The 20,226-nt window shown below is 39.6% G+C and overlaps 1 protein-coding gene across 1 annotated transcript in view; it reads left to right on the forward strand.

The window, feature by feature from the left end:
- Positions 1 to 20,226, forward strand: part of LOC105928022 (metabotropic glutamate receptor 4) — a gene marked incomplete in the record, with an annotated part of 92,957 nt that overhangs the window by 69,381 nt on the left and 3,350 nt on the right. Inside the window, 2 exon segments of the mRNA XM_036152009.1 lie at positions 360 to 496; positions 1,704 to 2,639. Of these exon segments, the coding sequence (XP_036007902.1) occupies positions 360 to 496; positions 1,704 to 2,639 (1,073 nt within the window).

Below are 20,226 nucleotides of genomic sequence, written 5' to 3' on the forward strand. Positions count from 1 at the left end.
CACGGCTGCTGCAGTGAAGCAAAAACCTGGTTTCCAACAGCTAATATGTCAACTCCTACACACCATTACATTCTGCTTTTGAACATAAACAGGTAAAAAAAAAAAAAAAAAAAAAGAACATCAGGAGGGTGTTTATTTTCTCAAAAGGGGAAGAAAAACTCTCACCTCTTCACCTATAGTGCACAATTTTCCATTCACATTTAATGGAAAACCTTTCAGATTCAGATTATGTTCTAATGCAGTGGAATAAGGACTGGTGTGACAAGAGCGGTGGCACAGTTTGCTTTCACAGATCAATGCTCACTACACAGAAGCTGTCAAATGTGCAAGAAAATTATAATTATCGTTCTCTCGTTTAGGCATTGCTGGCAACCCAGTGCTCTTCAATGAAAACGGAGACGCCCCAGGACGCTACGATATCTACCAATACCAGATCAGAAACCGAACGGCAGAATATAAAGTCATTGGTAACTGGACGGACCAGCTGCATCTGACTGTAAGCACCTTCCTTTCTTCTTCCATCTTATTCCTCAACACACTACATAATGTTTGTGTCCTTGTTTCCAATGACAATCCTTAAAAATATATATATATTTTCTGCTAGCCATGCAGCAGCTCGTTAGAACTGCTCCCAAATCATTTGATAGTGCTTCGTTCCATCTTCAAAGGTATAAATATCCAGAGGGGGCTTTAAATGATTAACAGGGCAGACGGTGATGAAAAGAAAGCCGCGAGGGCTTAAGGACAGACATATTAAATATCTCTCGAGACTGCATCGGCAAATAGAAAATAAAAAAATTCAAAACAATATTGCGGACCCGCGCTGTCATAAAACGACACAAGTTTACAAACAGGAAGGGAAACAATAATGATCTTTTTTAAAGCGGAGGAGCACTTTAGCAGGCAGGAGGTCAAACGAACAGCAGCGTAAGAGAAGTTTTTATTTCCCGCTCTCCGAAGTGCTGTAGAAGAGAAAATAAATGCAGTGAGGTTCGAAGCCGGTACCTGCTGTGTAACTTGGCTGTACGGATTCTTAAGCAGGCAGTATTTAATTAGTGTTCTTTGAGTTCTTAATTAAACGCACATTTAAAGAGAAATTTACTGGCTTTGAACAAACAGCCACAATTGAATAAAACTGATAACAGCAGGAAGGAGAGGGACTTGTTTGAAATGAGGGATTTAATTTGTCTTTGTAAGCATTTTGCGAAAGAGGTAGTTATCTGGAAATGAAATGTGTCTTTTATTCCTCTGATTGATTTTTTTTTTGACACAGTTTTTTTTTTCTTCTCCTCTCCATAAAAGTCAAACACTACCATCAAGTCCCTGTGGAGAAAACAACAGGTTTCCTTCACTTCTAACATTTTATCCTTCACATCATTTCCAGTCCCACTGAAACATTTTTGCTGAATCGAGAGCAAATGCGGATGTGATGCGTGGTCTGACCTTTTCCCGCTCACCGGTAACTAATACTCAAAAGCAAGTATACGCCAGCACCAAGGTCAAACACTCCAACATTAAGTAGCTGCCCTGTGGATTCTCCTCGGTCTTCAAAGTTATCAGGGTCTTTCTGGAGCAGCAAAACTTATCCGCCTCTATAAATCTCCAATTACAGGACGCAGAGCATCCTTCCTCTTCCTTGTAAGAATCTCTTTGCGGTTTTTATCTCACGGCCATCTCTGTTTCCTCTTCTCTCTTCTCTGCAGGTGCGTTCGATGCAGTGGCCAGGCGGAGTCCGGCAGATCCCGTCCTCCATCTGCAGTCAGCCCTGTCAGCCAGGCGAGCGCAAGAAGATAGTGAAGGGCATCCCTTGCTGCTGGCATTGCGAGCGCTGTGACGGCTATCAGTACCAGGCCGACACCTACACGTGTAAAATGTGCCGCTTCGACTTGCGTCCCAACGAGAATCACACGGGCTGCGTTCCAATCCCCATTGTTAAGCTGGAGTGGAGCTCCCCCTGGGCTGTCATCCCTGTGCTCATCGCCGTCCTTGGCATCATGGCCACTTTGTTTGTGGTGGTCACCTTCATCCGTTACAATGATACTCCGATTGTGAAGGCGTCGGGCAGGGAGCTGAGCTACGTGCTGCTGACTGGAATCTTTCTCTGTTACGCCACGACGTTCCTGATGATCTCCACCCCCGACGTGGGAATCTGCTCCCTGCGCCGGATCTTCCTGGGCCTCGGGATGAGCATCAGCTACGCAGCTCTGCTCACCAAAACCAATCGCATTTACCGCATCTTCGAGCAGGGCACCATGTCTGTGAGCGCACCCAGGTTCATTTCTCCAGCCTCTCAGCTCGTCATCACGTTCACGCTGGCCTCAGTGCAGCTGCTCGGGGTGTGCATCTGGTTCGGCATGGACCCCTCCAAGGCCATTATTGACTATGAAGACCAGAGGACATCTAACCCGACGCTGGCTCGTGGCGTGCTCAAGTGTGACATCTCTGACCTTTCCCTCATCTGCCTGCTGGGCTACAGCATGTTGCTCATGGTCACCTGTACAGTCTACGCCATCAAAACGAGAGGCGTGCCGGAGACGTTCAATGAGGCCAAGCCCATTGGTTTCACCATGTACACCACCTGCATTATTTGGCTTGCATTCATCCCCATCTTCTTTGGCACTTCACAATCCACAGAAAAGGTAAGCTTGAATCCAGCTTATTTTCTATCTTCAAGTTTGTATAATATGATTGATTGATTTTGACTTAGTAAAGTTCCTCGAGATGACATGTTTCATGAATTGGCGCTATATAAATACATTTTAATTGAATTGAATTGAAGTTTCTTGGTGATGCAAGTCTTAGACATTTATAAAGCAATATGAAAAGTATCTTAGAAGAACCCTATTATATTCCTAAGCTTTACCTATTAAAACCAAAACTTGTATACCTGCGATTGGCCTCACTGGCCTAAGCTTGTGTCTGACATTGTGAAGCAAATCGCTTCACAATGTCAAAACTGTCAATGTCAAAAAGTCAAAACTGAAAAAATTTCTGCTCAAGGTAATAAAATATATTACTTAGCTTTCATTTTATGGTAAGAAGAACTTTATAAATGGGTCCTTATTCAGATGAAAACAAAAGTTTTAACAAGGATGTCTTCTGAAGCTTTCAGTCTTCAACTCTGCGAGCCACTAAATGAAAACGGAGTGATAAATAAAAACATTCTCTAATGACTCTGAAGGCAGCACGCAAGCGTGTGACTCATATATATGTGACGGCTGTATGCCACATCGCATTAGAGGGCCATGAGCTGTTTTCAAAAACACAAGCTCACTCTCATACTCCCGTGTCAAATCAATGTGCCCAGTCTCATGAACCATGAGTCTGGATCACATCCAGCGGAAGCTCTGGAAGTCTGGAGGTCAAAAGGGATTCGGAAAGAACCGGGAAACTCGAGGCCGAGTCTGGACCTCACACTCAGAGGAGACAGTCCGGGTAGAAAGCCAAGAGGCTACAACAATGACACAGAAGAAATGTGTCAATCCAGTTGAAAGGGTTGTTTTGGCAGCGGAACAAAAGGGGTCTCAGTGGCTACAACGGAGGACGGTGGTGATGGAAAGACTCGCACTGGCATGAACACTATCAGCGGCGTCCTGCATGGGTCTGACAGATGCAACAAATTAATCCTTACCTCCTCCCCCTTGGGATTTAACAAAACAATGCTTCAAAAAGCTGGCTTGGAGAACTGGCTCTGACAGTAAGCTCCTGTGAAAAAAAAAAGCATTCTTGAGAGACCTATAGAGTGTCCAAATTTTTCTCACAAACATCCAAAAACAATTTCTATAATCTGAGGCATTGCACAAAGTGACTAATCGTTGTAGATTAATCTGCCCGTGCACATGCGACAGGCCCCCTCATTGTCCATTTTTAAAACTAACTTTTACTCACTGGCCTACTGATATTTGATTTTACTTAATTTTCACTGGTATGGTTTTTATCTCTATTTGCATAGTTTTATTGTGTTTTGTAGCAAGCTTCTTAATTTATTATTGTGTGCTTAGCTTTCCATTTTATCCCTTGGCATCAATGCATTGTTTTTAATGTTCAACACTTTGTGTTAGCTGTGGCTGGTGGTAAAGCGCTTTATAAATAACGATGATGATGATGATGATGATGATGATGATGATGATGATGATGATGATGATGATGATAAATTAATATAGCAAAATACTAATCTTTTCAATCTGTATACAGTGGCCTGCAAAAGTATGGATACTTCTTAAAAAAAATCTTATTTTGGCATTGTTAGGGACTCAAATGTCATTGGGGTCTTTTTTGTGATGGAGTAAAACAAACTTTATTATTCTACTTATCAAGTAGATTTGATAAGTAGAATGATAATAATAAAAGTTTTTTGTGATTTGAATGACATCCATTCTTCTTTGCAAAAAAGCTGAAGTTCAGACTGGAGACAGTGACAATTGCTACAGACTCTGGGTTAAACTTAATTTAAGGCCATTTAACTATATATTGACACTTTGATCTAGTCTAGTGCAGCTTCTAAATGTATTTTATTTCAAAATTGCCTCATATTTAACACAATATATCTTACCATTTGTATTATTGGCTTTCTTGTCCGCTGCAAAAAGAAAAAAAAAAGCTCACTTTTGGTCTCGTCTAACCAGACATGTCTCTGACATAGCTTGTGGCAAACTTGGGAGGAGACTTTCTCTCAACAACTTTACCATTCTTCCAAAAAAGGCCAGATTTAAAGAGGGTGTGAATAACAGTTTTCTTGCCAACAGATTCTCCCCTCTGAGCTCAGGATCTTATCAAGAGTTATCATGGGCCCTTAAGCTACTTGTTTGATTAATGCTCTTCTTGCACGGCCTGCTAGTTTAGGTGGACAGCCATGTCTTTGTAGGTTTGCAGTTGGTTGCATGGATTGAACAGTGATCCGAGAGATTTTCAAAGCTTAGGTTATTAGAATAGAATAGAAATACCAGTGTGAAAATCCAGGTGGACCAGCAGCTAAGGCTACATTTCCACGGCGGGTCTGAAATCGGTGTTTTTGCAGTCATTCACATTACTTTTAAATTTCTGTCTATATATGACTCCAATGTGAACTGTTTGTGGATCCAAACTGACCTGCATGCACAAAAGAACAATAACAATGAGTTAAAGCCCTGCACGCTTTGTTCCAGGAAACATGGAAGAAATAGTTGTTTTGGTGTTGAAACTCTGTATTCTGGCATTTTATGAAGCTTTGGATACACAGAGGTCTGTTTGGATGTGGGGATGAAGCCAGGAATGTTGGGGCAGCGATTTTGAGTCCATTCAAAACTTTAGAATGTAGGGGGCAACTTTTAATTATATATTTCAGCACCTCTCCTTTCAACTCCAAAAGCAAGACACTTGTAGCAATTCGTTGTATCGCATTGCAGTGGGGGCAGATTACAACACGTTGCCCCTGTTAAAATGCAATGCAATGGGATTGCAATGAGTGAAAACCTCTTTAGCATTGCACTGTCTTGTACACAAATTTAATCCAATTTGGCTTTAATAGAGGCTTCGCTCCAAATGAGGTTTAACATCTCGCCCTCTCTCCAATGAGCAGTGCTGTGGCAGGCAGCTGCTAATACTAACTGCTATTACTTCCAGTCGCCGCCACAAAGTTGTGACAAATGTTGATAGAAAGTGACGTCAAAGGTGCATCAAATCCAACTTGGTTGCAAAAGACAAGATATGAGTTTGATTCAGGACCACATGTGAAAGGGGCCAAAATCTGACTTAGAAAAAAATCAGATATGGGCTGGATCAGAGCATTCCCAGTGGAACTGAAAAACCTGACCTGGTTAGTTGACACCCCAAAGATTGGATTTGGGCTATATTTGCCTGCAGTGGGAATAGGGCTTAAGTGAAGTCAAGTCAAAGCATGAAGATTCACACCAAGGTAAAAACATATAAGCAGAAAGTAACAATACAGCCCTGTTTCTCCAGGGAGAAGGAGAAATCACACACAAGCATGACCAGAGACCGGCCCACTTAGGATAAACTATTATTATTATAATTTTTTTAAAGTTGATTTATTTCATATTTATTTCATATTTCATCCTATTCCTTATCACTTGTGGGCTTTGTGGATTTACTATCTTACTTTTAATGATAAAAAGAAATATAAGGGATCAATGCTATTGAGTATAGAAAGCAGTTGTATTAGAACTAATGCTTGTTTGTTCACATTATGTTACAAAAGCTGTTTCTTTCAGAATAACAGGAGCAATCCCCTCATCACTGCTGGCATATTTTGAATTTAGTTGTAATATATGTTGCATTTTTAAATGTTTTAAAAGGACAGTATTAGCGCTTCTTGGCCAATAATTGACATGCTGTCAAAGCCACGCAGTTACCTGAAAAAGACTTCAAAAAGCTGTAAATAGTCTTTTATCATCACTTTTATAATTATCATGCAATATATCATGATAAAATTTAAAGTCCGTATCACCAACCCCTATTTTGAAAATGATCATAATTTTCAGGACAAATGAAATTGTCCCTTGTTACAAAACTATCTGATAAATTCAGGTCAGTTTCATGCTTGTAGTGCAGAATCATCTAACATCTTAGGGCTCTAATAATACAGAACAGCACCATATTCTTCATTATATTAATTCTAATATTCACTTAATGAGTAATCCTACCTGCAGTGCCCACTCAGGACTTGTGGGCTCATGGCTGGTAGTTGTTCAGTATCTTACATCTGACTCTGAAGGGCTACAAGACAAAAAATCCCTGTTATGTGGCGTTGTATCATGCTAATATTTAAAACGGTATACCATTACATTCTGCGGCACAACATCACAAAAGTTAATGACTTGATAATTAACTTCTAAGGCGGTTTGCAGGCAAAGTTCAACATCTTTCCTTCCCTTTCAAACTGTGAGCTCATTTTAATGAAAAAACTGCCAATTTTTTGTACATTTAGCAGTAGCTGTTTTCAGAGCTTTCATCTTTAATTCTAGCTTTCCTCGCTGCGCCACCCTGCTCTTTCAACACCTTTCAAACACCATTGACAGAGAGCGCTGACGTTACGTCAGGGTGTGCGAGAAAAAAAAAAGAAAACAAAGCTGCCAGTGGAGGCAGAGGCAGCCCAGGGATAGCTGTAGCAGCGCGGTGGGGCTGCACACAAGACAGGGCCTAAAACAAGGTGGCTATCTCAACTGGGAAACTGAGCCGATTAGTTTCTAAACACGACATCCCAGTGGCTTTCAATCCGGAAAACCAAAGACTGGTTCACCCTAAAGATCCAGTTCACCAGGACAAACTGAGCAATGCTGTGTATCCTGTTAGGTGTCAGGAGGACTGTGACCAAATCAAGTTTATTTGTATAGCACATTAATGCAACAAGGCAGTTCAAAGTGCTTTACATCTTAAAAACATAAAAAGCTTAGAAACACATCGAAACAGTCACCGGTTGTGAGACCAATAACAAACAAGTTTCTCTAGATGTCATTGGGACATCAGTCCTTTAATCCTGGAAATGTTCTTCAGGTGATAGAAGGCTGACTTTGTAACTGTCTTTATGTGTCCTTGAAGGTTCAGGTCTGAGTCCATCACTACACCCAGATTTAAGGCCTGATCACTAGTTTTTAGTTGTAATAACTGAAGCTGTGTGCTGCCTTTAGTTTGTTCCTCTTTAGGTCCAAAGATAATAACTTCAGTTTTGTTTCTGATCAGCTGGAGAAAGTTTTGTCACAGTCATGCATTGATTTATTCTAAGCATCTGTTCAGTGCATGGGTAGGTTCAGAGTCGCCTGGTGACATTGTAATGTAGAGCTGAGTATCATCTGTGTAGTTATGGTAACTAATCTTGTGCCTTGTTATAACCTCAGCGAGTGGGAGCATAAAGATATTGAATAGAAGGGGTCCCAGGATTGAGCCTTGGGGTACACCATGTGACTTTTGTTGCATGTGTTGTCACATGTAGATTTGTCACATTTCCCATGATGATAGGTCTGTATGTTCTCGTCCCAATTGCGACTCCTGATTAAAAACAAATGGTCACCTCCACTGAGTGTACAAGCAGGACAGAAAAAAACAGGAACAGAAACTCTCAACACTTCTAAAAATTTATTTAAACACAGAAAAATGTAGGGCTGTTTAGAAGCTGCTGAAATGGGCTGCCTGCTTGTGCATCGCCGAAAGTCTTGTGTGTTTCATGGTCTTCATGATGTTTCATTTATAAGGAAATTAAACTTTACACATTTGACATCTATTTACCACTTAGGTTATTTCTGAATACAGTTGCTTGTACTGGGTTTTATTATTGCATTCCAGATTTTTATTCACATAAAAACATTAAAGTATTTTATCATACTCCTTTCACTTTACTATTATACACTACTTTTTGTGGTTCTATACCACAAGAAATCCCATTTAAATACTTTGAAGTATGTATTTATTATGTGACTTAAGGCGGTGGAATGTAACTTTTAGCCACTAGGGGTGCTAGACCTGTAATGTCCAGGTTTAGCACCCCTGACTGCCACTGGCAACACCTCCATGTTTTGGAATTTGATAGCAGACCATCTTGGACCTGTAGATTAAGACGTCAAGGTACTTGTAAAGACAAGGCCACATTCACCCCTCTAGATTATCCTCAGAGTCTCTCATTGAAACAGAGAGAGGGAGAGGAAGAGGCAAAGCTAGGGGGAGAGGGAGAGGGAGATCCAGGAGCCATGGGAGAGGAAGACTGTGCAGACAACAGGCTAAATTATCTTATTATGAAAGGCTGCAGGAACTGCAAGAGAGGAGAAGAGCTGAGCTGCAGGTCTATGGATTACATATAGGCCTACTGTATTTTGTAATATTAATTATAGCCATGACAAACTTTGACTCGAGAATGAGAGAAGTAGAAGCATGTAAAGCCAGCTATTGTGTTAAAGGCCAGCTCAGACTGTCATAAAGGAGTGCTCTTGGTCACATGACCCATTCAGACCCAGATCTGCACCTCTCAAGTTATATAGGTGGGTTTTTGAGAAGGGAAGCCTCCACTTAGCATCAATACATGGCAATTGCTGTATATTGACCTGAAAAATAATTTAATATATCTTTAATTAAGTTAATACTTAGATCCACACTTACAAGGGGCTGCTTTAATGTGATAAACTCCAAGAGGTATGAATCCAATTGCAGTTCATGGTAGCTCTATTGCACATTTCCATATTGTCTATTGTATTTGTTGTCCATATATTTATTGCTAAAAATATTTTGAAATTTTTTTTTTTGTTTATAATCAGGAAGTAAGCTGATAACATTCTGGTTGCTTTGTGTCACATATCCTGAATATATTTGGAATAAATACACTAACGTGTCACCATCACTGCTCATTTTTCATGATAACACAACTGGCATACAGGGTGGAGGGGAAGCAGTCCAAGTGCTAAGCCCCACATTATTTTTTAATCCCAGTGATGCACATCTTAAGTCGCATGTCAACAGGAGCCATGGATATCAGCGAGTTCTTTGTTTAATCATTCCATCTAGTCTCTCTAAAGATGAAAGAGAATTATACAATCAAAGAGAGACGGAACAGCTTTTTTGGAGGATGAGGTAATCCATTAGCCAGCATGGCTTTGAATTGATAAACAGAAAATGAAGACAAAAATCTTTGAAGGGTAAATGAAGTCTTATATTTTGTTTTCTGCACTATCCATCAGATAGAAGTTATTTGCAAACCCTGACAAAAATTATTCTAAGAATAGACGTAAAAAAACCAAACCCTCTCCCTCGCTTGTTCTCAATAATTTAAGATGCTTGTTACTTATTAGTTCCTGTAGAGAACCAAACACGATGGCTAGAGGATAGCTTTACCTTATTATTTTAGAACACTTTTGTCATTGCCTTGAGCGATCTTAAGGTAAGACATAATGGATCGCAAAATGGAAGAATAGCTCCAGGGTAACGTTCCAGATTTCGTCTGTCATCTTTGGAAAGGAAACATGTTTAAAATAAAACTAAGTTTCTATGAGTTTTAAGTGTCAGATCAAACAAATTTAACTTAACTTGCACGTTAAGTGATTGCTGCTTGCCTGACAGTGCAGAATAGTATAACCTTGGTTCTGTGAGCTTTAGGAAGGAATCCCACTTTTATTTTTTTTTCCGGTGTGCTGTAGATGCAGGTATGCTATCCTTCTTGGACCAAGGATTAATAGTAAAACAAACTTGACCCAAACTCATACCTCACTTTTAACATGATATAAAGCTCCCTCTGAAATTAACATGTCTCCAATGGAAATCAGATAAGAAACATTTTTCATCAAGAATGTTTAAAACCACCAGAGCAGATCACATGGAACCAAATACATAAATAAATATATAAACGTGGCATACAAAACTAAAAAAATAAGTATTGATAATAAAAAGATTCAAAAAAGATCAGCTCACTATATGAAAAGGTAACTAGAAAGCAAAATGCAATCAAAATGCAATTAAATTGGGAAAATAACATTTTAAAGAATTTTATTACTTTACCTGACTGCAGAATAGTTTCTAAAGCTTAAGAGTAATAGCAAAAGTGCAATATTCCTTACTGACAAACTGATTTGAAAATAGTTGTTTGGAACATCCAGGAGAAATGCGTAATTAAAATCCTTTTTATGATCTATGACTCACCTGTGGGGTGTCACCTTAGTCCCTGAATGAGCCATCATTTTAACTTTACTCCAAAAGACAACAAATTGTGACACTGACAAGGCAAGTGTGGTAAGAATTGCAAAGCAGGTGAAACAAACAACAAAATATCCAGTAATTATTGTGTAAGGCTGCAAAAATAAGAAGAAAAAGACATAGTTACTTAAATGGTATATAAGACTCAGGTAATGTGTGTAGCGTTTAGCAGATACATTAAAATCAAATAGATTCACCTTCATATGGGAAAAACAGGGAAGGAGCTTGACTCAAGCCACACGATGTCTAAATGCTCTTTGCATCTATGGACTAATTCTTCACCTAGCAGATCTGGAAAACCATGAGCGCATCAAAACAGGTTATAGAAATGATTCATTCACGTTTAATACGCACCAGCTCAGTCCAGAAACACGGCAACAGAGAACTGGTCCTGTTTGGTTTGGAAGTCTGCCTGTAGCGCTTTGTCCAAGCTCCAGCATGAACCACCTGATTATCGTGTCTTTCATAAGTGATTTGTTTATGGCTTATGATGTCCAGGTCCCGATTAGTGGTGATTGTGACCTCCGGTTCAAAGACCAGATAGCAGAATGCATCCCAGAGGAACTGTCCTTGGCAATAAGGACAGTTGGAGCAAGGATGCATTTGGGATTTTCGCTTTCTGAAGTTGTGATTGTGGGAAAGAATCGATTGACGCCTGTAGGGAAGAATGTGTCATAAAGGGAGTGACGAAACATCAGATTAAGACAAGATGACAGGTGATACTGGGTTCGATAGAATGAGATGAGACAAGATTTTAAGTAATATTTAAAGGAAAACTAACAACAGATAACCTGTGTTTTATAGAATTTCAAGTCGGTGTACTAGGATTCGGTAAATGTTTCATTTGTTCTTTGCCCGTCCTACCTGGGGTGCAAACCAGGCACTTACTCTACCAGATGGAGTGACACAGAACAACTGTGAGACAAAGATAATGTTGATAAGAGGTATTTTGTGACCTTTCTTTGTTGTTTTATAGTTAACTGACCCCAGTTAACTATAACATTAAAAAAGCAATACAAAAAGCAGGGGTTTACAGTTTTATTGTATAAAATGAACAGAGAAAAAAACAAAACAACTTGTTCTTTAGTGTGTGACCTGCTCATAACTAGTCTTTGCCAATCAAGGGAAAGCTGGTTGATTTCAATCACCAGTCTATCAACTGAAGCATCCCTAGTTAAGATAAGATAAGATAGGCTTTATTGATCTCACGTTGGAGAAATTCACTTGTCACATCGGCTCAATAGTCAATCAATAGTCAGAAGAAGGTGCCAAAAGTAGGAAAAGGTGCATCAGTTATATACAGTGTATCTTCATATATACAGTGGATCAAAAAGAAAATGAGAAAAAAATAAGAATAAAAATACAAAAGAAATCGGAGTAGTTGTTGGGCAGTAAGGTGTCATGGCAAACACTCCTCATCGTCATACGAGTGTAAATGAAAGGCTACATAAAGCATCAAAGCCCACGTCGACATGTCTTTCAGAACAATGAAATGATTCACATCGTCCCAATTTACCTTATCTAGCTGCCTCTGTTCTAATAACCAGTTTACAGTGTTCCTCTGCAGCAGCACTACAAGCACTATCATTTCCGTGTCATACGGTGCTGGGATTGATGTAACGAGTGCCATAGGAGGCTTTCTCTGTCATTTAAATGAGGACATCTGGTCCATCTATGGGGATTCATCATCGGGTTTTATACCACCTTCAGGAATAGAAGTGACACCTGCTTACCTGGAGAAACAGTCTAAATCAGTGGCTGTCTGAAAGGCTGAGGCAAGAGGAGGGGCGTCAGACAATGGCTGTGCATTGGAATGAGGCTCCAGCACAATGGGCTCAGTTCGAATTCAATCAGCCCACACAAACAGGTCTTGCCATTACAGTGCATGAATGGACTGATTAATTGAGTGGTGTTATTTATTTCCCTCATAAAGACTCCACCACACTATTGGCACTGTCAACAGAAATGCTGTTAGCACAACCAGGCAGACACAAAGTGGGAGTTACGGTGGGTTCAGCAAGACTAAAAGAGTCAAACAGGAGTGTGCTTGTGATAGTGTGTACTATGCGTGGATTTCTGCTACCTGCTAGTACTCCCCCCTTTCCCAGTGCTTGCAGTGTCTCTGCATGGTACTCGACTCTCCTTTCTTTGTTTTTTTCCTCTGGAGATAGTTCTTTGTACTTGAGGTTGAAGTTTCAAGCAGCGTAAGCTGATACTAGACACTGAATTTAAAACATCGCAGAGCACTGAGATTTATCACATGGCGATGCTCCTCAGTCTCTGTAGCAACGTTGGGCCATTACACTCAATGGCACCACAACTTGCTCTCCAGAGAGAGATATTTCCGTGCACGGTTCAGAAATCTCTATATATGGATGCAGATGGGTGAGCAGCAGGTTGTCCTTGTCATAAGCACATGGTATAGATTTGTATGGGGCAACATCTGCAGCCTACATGTATGCTTATATGATAACCTTTAATCAGAGATTGCCGCAGGCTTTTGTAATACAAATTCCACTCAATGCTTAGGAAGAATTTCCTTCGCAGTAGTTTAACTTGATGCCTCTATAAAAAGCATCTGATCCATCTATGTTGAAGGTTGTAGCGTCTGCATTCAAAAGCAAAACACCTGGAAATTAAATCTGTGGGTCAAGCTGTTGCATGCAGTAAAAAAGGCAGTTCTCTCTTCTCATCCGTAACAATAACAGTATTATTCACAGCGATGTCCCAAAGGCCTCATAATGAATAATAAAGATTAATGCGATGTAGCAGAAGGAGCTGAGTAACATCTTGGACCTCACACAGCAGTCGTTGCTTTCAATAGGCCTTCAGCTGAACACCCTCTGGGCCGCGGCTGCTGACCTCTGGGCAATCCAATAATGTGAGCAGGCCGTGAAGCTAATCAAGGCCAAAGAATTGTGATCTTTATAAATGACACTCTCCCTTGAAGCACGCATTATTGTGTCCCCTTCGGCTTCTATTTGTTTATTGGCTTAATTAGAGCGCAATTACGGTGACTTCTCATGCAGCAAGCCCTTCTGTTGAACATTTCCATAGCATGCTGAGAAAATCACAGTGGCTAAAATGCAGAGTGAGAACTACAAAGTTATTCGTATAGTGTACACTGTGAAGCAGAGGTCCTCCCCGAGACCTCTGAAAACAGAATCTGCAGAGATGAATTACTTTTTAAAATACTCTTATGCTACCAGTTGTGTTGTTCTGCCTTTAAATAGAGTTACCCCTCGAATTTAAGTTCTGATGGACTGCTGCTGTTTTCTTGCCCGCACTTCATTGAATAATGCGGCCACGTGCTGCTTCGTTTGTGTCCCATTTTTGCTTAGAGCAAGATCTGCCGATGGCTGTATGATGGAAGGAAAGGGAGATATACAGCAGTTCTCCTTTATGAGCGCCACCCGCTGAATGCTCAGGTGCCCTGCAATCCGGGGGGAAACAAATTAATGGATTGAGTAGAGGATTTGGCCTGACAGTAAAAACAGGACTCCATTTGTAAGCAAATGCAGCTCCATGAGGCAGACTGGGGATGGAAGTTTCTCTTCTAATAGAACCAGATGAAATACCAGACAGAAATATACTGACTCGACCACCTTTGCAGTAATTTAGCTGCGCTTCAGCTGATGCAGTTCAAATATCATAATATCAAACTGTCTTTTCTGTTAGAGTCCAACAGTAAAGTTTGCTGTTCCATCTATGGACTGAATTTAGTCTAACCTTTAGTCTAACGGTTAGACTAAAGGTTCAGGCTAAATAGGCTTTATGGAGAAGAAGCAGCACAAAAAAAGAAATGGAAGAAAATGTGTTGGTGGACACTTTTAGTATACTCGCAGTCACGCTTTTCAAAGACAGGGAATTGTTTTCTGCATCACCTCACATTACACTGGATACAGTTTAAGCTGACCTAGTTTAACACATATGTGTAACAACATAGCAACTTCTGATCATTTTCATCCCAAGATAAAATGCAAAATGAGCACAAACTGACAAACGTTGTGGTGTCGACCTGGGCTGTAATAGTATGCTACATTTAAGGTTCACTACTTACTTTGATTTAGTAGTAATGTTTCAGTAAAGTCTTTACATTACTTTTTTTTTTTTTTTTTTAAATCAGCTTACATAAACTAAACCTATCCTTGTACTGCCGGTCTAAATAATTCCAATTTATATCTTATTTATGTTGTTTTACATAATTTTTTGTTACCTCCATCAGACTCCAGTTGGAACAATCTAATGGCCTGAAGTAAATGTGATGCACAGGAGAAAACGGGCTGTCACATTCAGCGTTTGCTGAACGTACACAAGGCAGTGTGTCTATAAATTCGGAAGTTGTGCAATCAGAGGTGAAAAACTCATGACTAGCTCCATTAGCAGTGCTCTAAATCAAAATGTGTCTCTGTCACACTTTAGTAACATAATGTTAATTAAATGTTTCATTATCATTCAAAATAAGGTCACCTAAAAAAAATCAAACATTGGATCAGCCATCATAAAGCCTGTCATCTCATAGAAAACTTATTTTCAGAAACATAGATAGGCTTTAGATAGTGGAGGCAGGGTCTTCATATTTGTTTAGTCCAGTTCTCTTTCAATGTGGTTTCACTTCTTATGCAATCTTTTTCTTGATGCACGGATGCACACGAACATCCACCATGTGTAGGGATTTATATCAGGGCTGACGTCATGTGGTCTACATGGCAGCCAAACCAAACAGTTCTCACAGAAAATGTTTGTTACACGTAACACGACACTCCTTGATTTGAATCTTGCTACTCTTGCAGACATGTTGCATACATGCTAAGGAGAGAAAATAATCTGCACATTATTAAATCAAAACAGATTTTTGAGAGATATTCCAGAGATTTTTTCCATTTGGTCCTTTTCAAATTCCTTTTAACCATATCTCCGATGCTTGGATGTTCGCTCACAATCTCTCCTATAATAGTCAGTGATGGAAATAACTGGTTTCAATGTGTAATTTTCCTGTGAATAGTGGCAAAGCCCATTATCTTTGTTAATATGCGTAGGAGCTTCGTTTCAATGGTCAGTCCTTGAGTCCCGGGCAGTACACGGGTTAATGTTCGCTGCAGCTGGGAGGGAACCACTGCAGCTGTCCTTTCTTTCATACTGCCACCATTCTTCCATTCTGCTCTCAAGCCAACAGACTCACAATGTACCTCGTTTTTACGTGTGATGAGACGCAGTCAGTCTGGAGGGAGAGTTCCCCCCTGGAGACTTACAAATAATAATAAAAATAAACTAAAAACAAATAAGATATTCAGGCCAAGGTCACATCTGGAAGACTCAATGCTACTCTGCTTTGGTACCACCAAAAGCTCTTCGAGTTACTAGAAGGAGCTCTGACTAAATGTACCCTCACAGGGAGAAAAATGTAATTCTGCGTATGAAGGGTTTTATGAGCTGATTCTAATTTCATGCCACTTGGAAATTACTGATTCTGACTTGCTGTTTTGTGTGCTCAAATCATTTTTAGGAATATCTTCGCAGGCCGTGCTTTAATTACAGCTGTAAATCAGTCCTCCTGGTAACCTAAGAGCAGTATCAGCCGCTCAAGCTAAGATTCACCTCACATTTCGACAGGCCGAGCTATATGAAATGAACCTGCTGTTTAATCATTTGGAAACAAAAAGAACACAAGTTCCCCCCCCCCCCAACCATTTAACACCAACAACACTGACAAAATAGAAAGTAAAAATGTGTCTTTTGAAGAGTGAAACGCACCTGTCAGTGTTGATTAGAACCACCGCATGTGAAAACACAGTGAAGGGAGCTTTTCTCACAGTAACAGAAGGGAGTCCATGTGACGCACAGTGATTTCGTTTTTGTAAGCAAACTGATCTGCATCTGACCTGACAGTCAAGTCAAAAACTGCCAAAACAAGCTGTCAATAAAGAGAAACCACTGATATTAATCGAATAAAGGTGGTGTTTGGCTAAAAAAAAATGATTCAGCAAATCACTTGATTACAAGACAGTGTTAAACAGAGAGCGTCGAATGAGTAAAGAGAATCATTGAACGTACAAATTGAGAGCTTTAACAGCATAAGTTTCCCCCGCTGACTTCCAGCATCTTTGTCCAAAACTTTCAACAACCCCCTCTATTATTTCCTCTCCACTGGAATAAGTGGCATTTTGTGCAGAGGAGTCCAATTACATGCCATGCCGTCCCTTTAATGAGATTATACGTTGAGCACAATTATTGAAACGTGGGATTGCAAGAAAACCTTTTGACAACTGTTCCGATAACCATCATCTCTGTTTGGGGGGATTTTGGCATTTGTGAAAGTCATAAAGTGTCAGTTTTATAGATTTAAATTACAGAAGGAGTAAAAAAAAGAAAAGGGTTGCACTTTGTAACGCCGTATGGAAGACAATTTCCCAGTTGGAAATACCACTGCAGTGATTTTAACAAAATAGTTCAGGTATCAGTACCAAAGCTAAAAAGTAGTTTTGAAGTCACAGTCTAGTTTTGAAGTTCCTTGCCGTAATCCTGCGGCTCGTTAGCTGTGTCACTGGCTGCAGTCCTCGTCTGCTGTCAAGCAGATAAAACTTTGAAAACCTGCTTCAACCACTTTGAAAATACCAGTTTAACATTAGCATCAAGTTCTGGTGCTTATCAGAGCACTTGCCAGAGAGATTCATCAGGTTTTTACTTCATTAATATGACTGAAAAACCAGAGATGGAACAGCAAACCCTTCTTCAGTTGGAACGTTGTGAACTGTGTTCATTTTACAGTTTGTGAAAAATTTCCAAAAGAAATAACTGTGAGGACTGAAGTAAATATGTAAAATATAATCAGGGAGTTTCACTAGGAACTTCAATTCTGAATTCAACGGAATCAGTCTGCAGATGTATGAGCATATCAACGAAACAAAAACTGTTACTTCTATCCTAAAAAAAAAAAACTTCCATGATTTTGAATGTTTTTTTTTTTTTGCCAATTTCTAAAATTATCAGCATCAATAGTGTAATTGCTGTACAATTCCTATTATGTCCCAATGAGGCATACTTTTCGAGTTGGAAAATTAAAACAGACCTCCAGATATTGAAATTGTGACTCCAAAAGCCTGACATCGGCAATTAACCTGAAGGTGTGATCTAATACAGTTGCTGCACATATAAAATGTAATTAAAAGGTGTTAATTTGCACTGAATGTTTGTAGGTCTTTAAAAAGGAGGTACTAACACATCTCTATCTGTGAGATTGGTCCTTTACTGTTTAATTGCTTCAAATAAAGAGATATAAATTTTATTGGCTATTTTAGCTAAAATGAGGTAGCCTGAACGCTGAGCACAATAGCTAGCAAATCCCAATGAGTTTCCTTCTCACAACTAAAAAGGTTCTCAGCTCAGGCGACATAATTTTGAGACCAAAGCTCGGAATCAAAGTAAATCCAAGTCAAGCTTTTGCATTAAGCCAAGATTTACAGTCACCTCAATTTTAAGGGTTTGTTTTTGTGGCTTTAGTTCTGGCTCATTGCATATATTCCTCTGTGGTGTAGCAGATTAAGTCTGTTACTTTAATCTGGGGACTCGGGTTCAAATCCCAGTTGTGTTAGGAAGGGCATCAGGCATAAAACCTCAGCCAAGTCTGCGGGCAAGTTGTAATAACTAGCTGTGGCGACCCCTGAATAAGGGAGCAGCCAAAAACGTTCTCTCTCTCTCTCTCTCTCTCTCTCTCTCTATCTCTCTCTCTCTCTCTCTCTCTCTCTCTCTCTCTCTCTCTCTCTCTCTCTCTCACTCTCTCTCTCTCTCATTGTGTGATGCTTCTTTGATCTTGTTGAAATTATTCAAGTGTGTCTATTGCAAATTAGCTAGTTAGGAATGAAAGTCTATACAATTATGAGATAAAGTAATTAAACCAAATCTACCATTAGCATTTTTTTTGCCACAGTAGAATAGATCTTTACAATTATTGTATAACAAGCATATATTTTGCTACTGAAACACATTTTGAATAATCCCTGCAAGAGCACATTTTGCATGTTTACGCACACACACACACACGTATCCACAGTTTTGTTTCATATTGTTGCTGCTGGTGTCGTTAGTGTCTTTTGTTTGTATCTATTTTTTTTTTGTTAGTTTTGTCTCTTTGCAAGTGTTCATGGTTGTCTTTGTCTCCTAGCAGCTGGTTGTTGGGTTTTGTCGTTTTGTGGTTTTCTTTGTCTGTCCTCTCTCTTTCCCCTATTATGTCTTTATTTTCTCTATTCAGAAATAAATTCTCATGGCTTTGGGCTCCAAGGGAGAATTTACAAGGCATAAAGTCTCACTCAGTAAAGCAAATATGTTTGGACTAACTAAGGCAGGAAAAGCCTTATTCTGCTTGCTATGAAGTTGGACAAGAGAAAAATAAATTCCTACAAGAGGAAGCAGCTACATCTTAGTTATTTGATGTTTTTTTTTCCCATTTTGCTTCACATCACACATCAATTTATAACAAACTTTGTCAGATACCCTACAGAGGCTGCGGAACATCTCAGTTTGTGAAATAGGTAATAAAAACAAAACAGCGTTACAATGAGTGAGCATGGGCAGCAGGAAGCATGGGGGAGGAATTGCTTAATTTCAACATGGGAAGCCTCCAGCAGAACAGGAGTCTAAACATTTAGCAGTTAGTTAATGGTCAGTCACCTTTCGTATAATACAGATATCACTGAACAACAATAAGCTTAGAGTTAGGGTTTCTAGAATTTCAACACGTTTTTTTCACCTTCTCCACAAGTGTTTTTCACCTTATCCACAATATATTAAACTTAACTGTTCTTAAGAAATGATTGATTAAGGACATCTATAAGACCTGGCTGAAGAGTGAAAGAACAAAATCCAAACAAAACATCAGGTCAAAGATCCCTGCATCATAACAAGTTGGCAGAATAAAACTAATAAGAAGTACAACCAAATTCTAATGAGCTGCAATCTTGTACACACAGCCTAATTACATCGATCTGTTGTGCAACCTGATGCGTAATGCAAGTGTAAAGCCACATACAAACAAAATTATACATTCTAAACCAGCCCTTAGGGTTTAAATATGATCTTATAATCTTGCTTAACCACAGAGACATGCCTTGATATTATGCATAGTGTGTTATTTTGTTGATAATCCTTGTATCTCTGCCACAGAATTACAACTCTGCGGAGGCTAAGAAGCACCTTTCCTGCTTTATTGTGAAGCCTTTTCTTTTATAGACCTTGGTGAGGTAAAACACCTGCTTTCCGTGGCTCAGTGGTACCTAATGCCTCTGTCATGGACAGTCAATAAAATGTTGGGACTCTCATAAGTTAAAAGTGAACAACTTTAAAGCTGAATCAATCCCTTATTATGCAACCGATGTATAGAAATGACAAAATTTTCTCTTCCTCCAAACTTCCATTAACATGACTCATTAATTCGCTGCAGCTTCGCAGACAATTAAAATGGAATGTGCACGGCTGATATTCACTGTTACCCTCCCTCCTGGTTCGGCGGATTTGACCATGCGTAAAATTTTCATGAGCTTGTTCCTTTTTATGAGCCTGCTT

The sequence above is a fragment of the Fundulus heteroclitus genome, chromosome 20 (genome assembly GCF_011125445.2).
Source record: "Fundulus heteroclitus isolate FHET01 chromosome 20, MU-UCD_Fhet_4.1, whole genome shotgun sequence".
Lineage (NCBI taxonomy): Eukaryota > Metazoa > Chordata > Actinopteri > Cyprinodontiformes > Fundulidae > Fundulus > Fundulus heteroclitus.